The sequence below is a fragment of the Penaeus monodon genome, chromosome 24, assembly GCF_015228065.2.
Source record: "Penaeus monodon isolate SGIC_2016 chromosome 24, NSTDA_Pmon_1, whole genome shotgun sequence".
Taxonomy (NCBI): Eukaryota; Metazoa; Arthropoda; class Malacostraca; order Decapoda; family Penaeidae; genus Penaeus; species Penaeus monodon.
Window position 1 is genome coordinate 31411572 of NC_051409.1, and position 769 is coordinate 31412340.

Consider the following 769-nt stretch of genomic DNA (forward strand, 5'->3'; position numbering starts at 1 on the left):
GGTTATTCTAATAAATATAAACCAGAAAATCCAGTCGTTCCCGATTTACCGGCGGATCAACTCGGATCCAAGAACGGAGGTTTTCGTTTCTATGACGTCATCAAACCATCACCCCCGTTTACACTTTATAAACTTACTCGAAGGCTATGAAACGTACATTTGAAACTTACTACAGTAAACACAATTATTTTTTCATATTCTTAGCCTCAACTCGGAACAAATAAAGCTTCAGAGCTCTTTTCATGGTTGTGATATGTCATGTTAACGGGGCTTTACGGTGTTGTTGTTCCAAGATCCTGTAAACATGTCTTGGTCACATGTGTTAAGGACGTGTAATTCTTCTTTATTTGGCTTTAATACGTTATGCCGGACGCCTGTTGCAAATATTTTACGCCCTTTAGGTATGTTGCTATTTGGGTGATAAAGTATATTTATTGATGACTAATGTAAACTAGGAAAAAAAATAATATTTTGATTCATTGTTCTCTTTGATCAGAAAAAATTGTAGTCTTTAGTATATTCTTTATTATTTTTTTATTAAATTCTAAGCTCACTAAAGAAATTCCCTGAAAGTGTGTGGAGAGTTTGGCTTTCTGTTATTCGTCCTAATATATTCAGAAAGCATAGTTTAGGACCATGAGAATAACACACAAAGGAAGCTATCAGGTCTAAATATAATTTTGATAACGTTAATATTAAAGCTTCTGACACATATTAAAGTCTGCAAATCTTGGCTAATCTCTACTGTTCGGACACAGTAAGCTAGTGG

The 769-nt window shown here is 34.3% G+C and overlaps 1 protein-coding gene across 1 annotated transcript in view; it reads left to right on the forward strand.

The window, feature by feature from the left end:
* The first annotated feature begins 269 nt into the window (after positions 1 to 269).
* The window catches only part of LOC119588721 (pentatricopeptide repeat-containing protein 2, mitochondrial-like), a 14583-nt gene continuing 14083 nt past the window's right edge, over positions 270 to 769 (forward strand). The window contains exon 1 of the mRNA XM_037937364.1: positions 270 to 401. Within this exon, the coding sequence (XP_037793292.1) occupies positions 305 to 401 (97 nt within the window). The 5' untranslated portion in view covers positions 270 to 304. The remainder of the gene's footprint in view (positions 402 to 769) is intronic.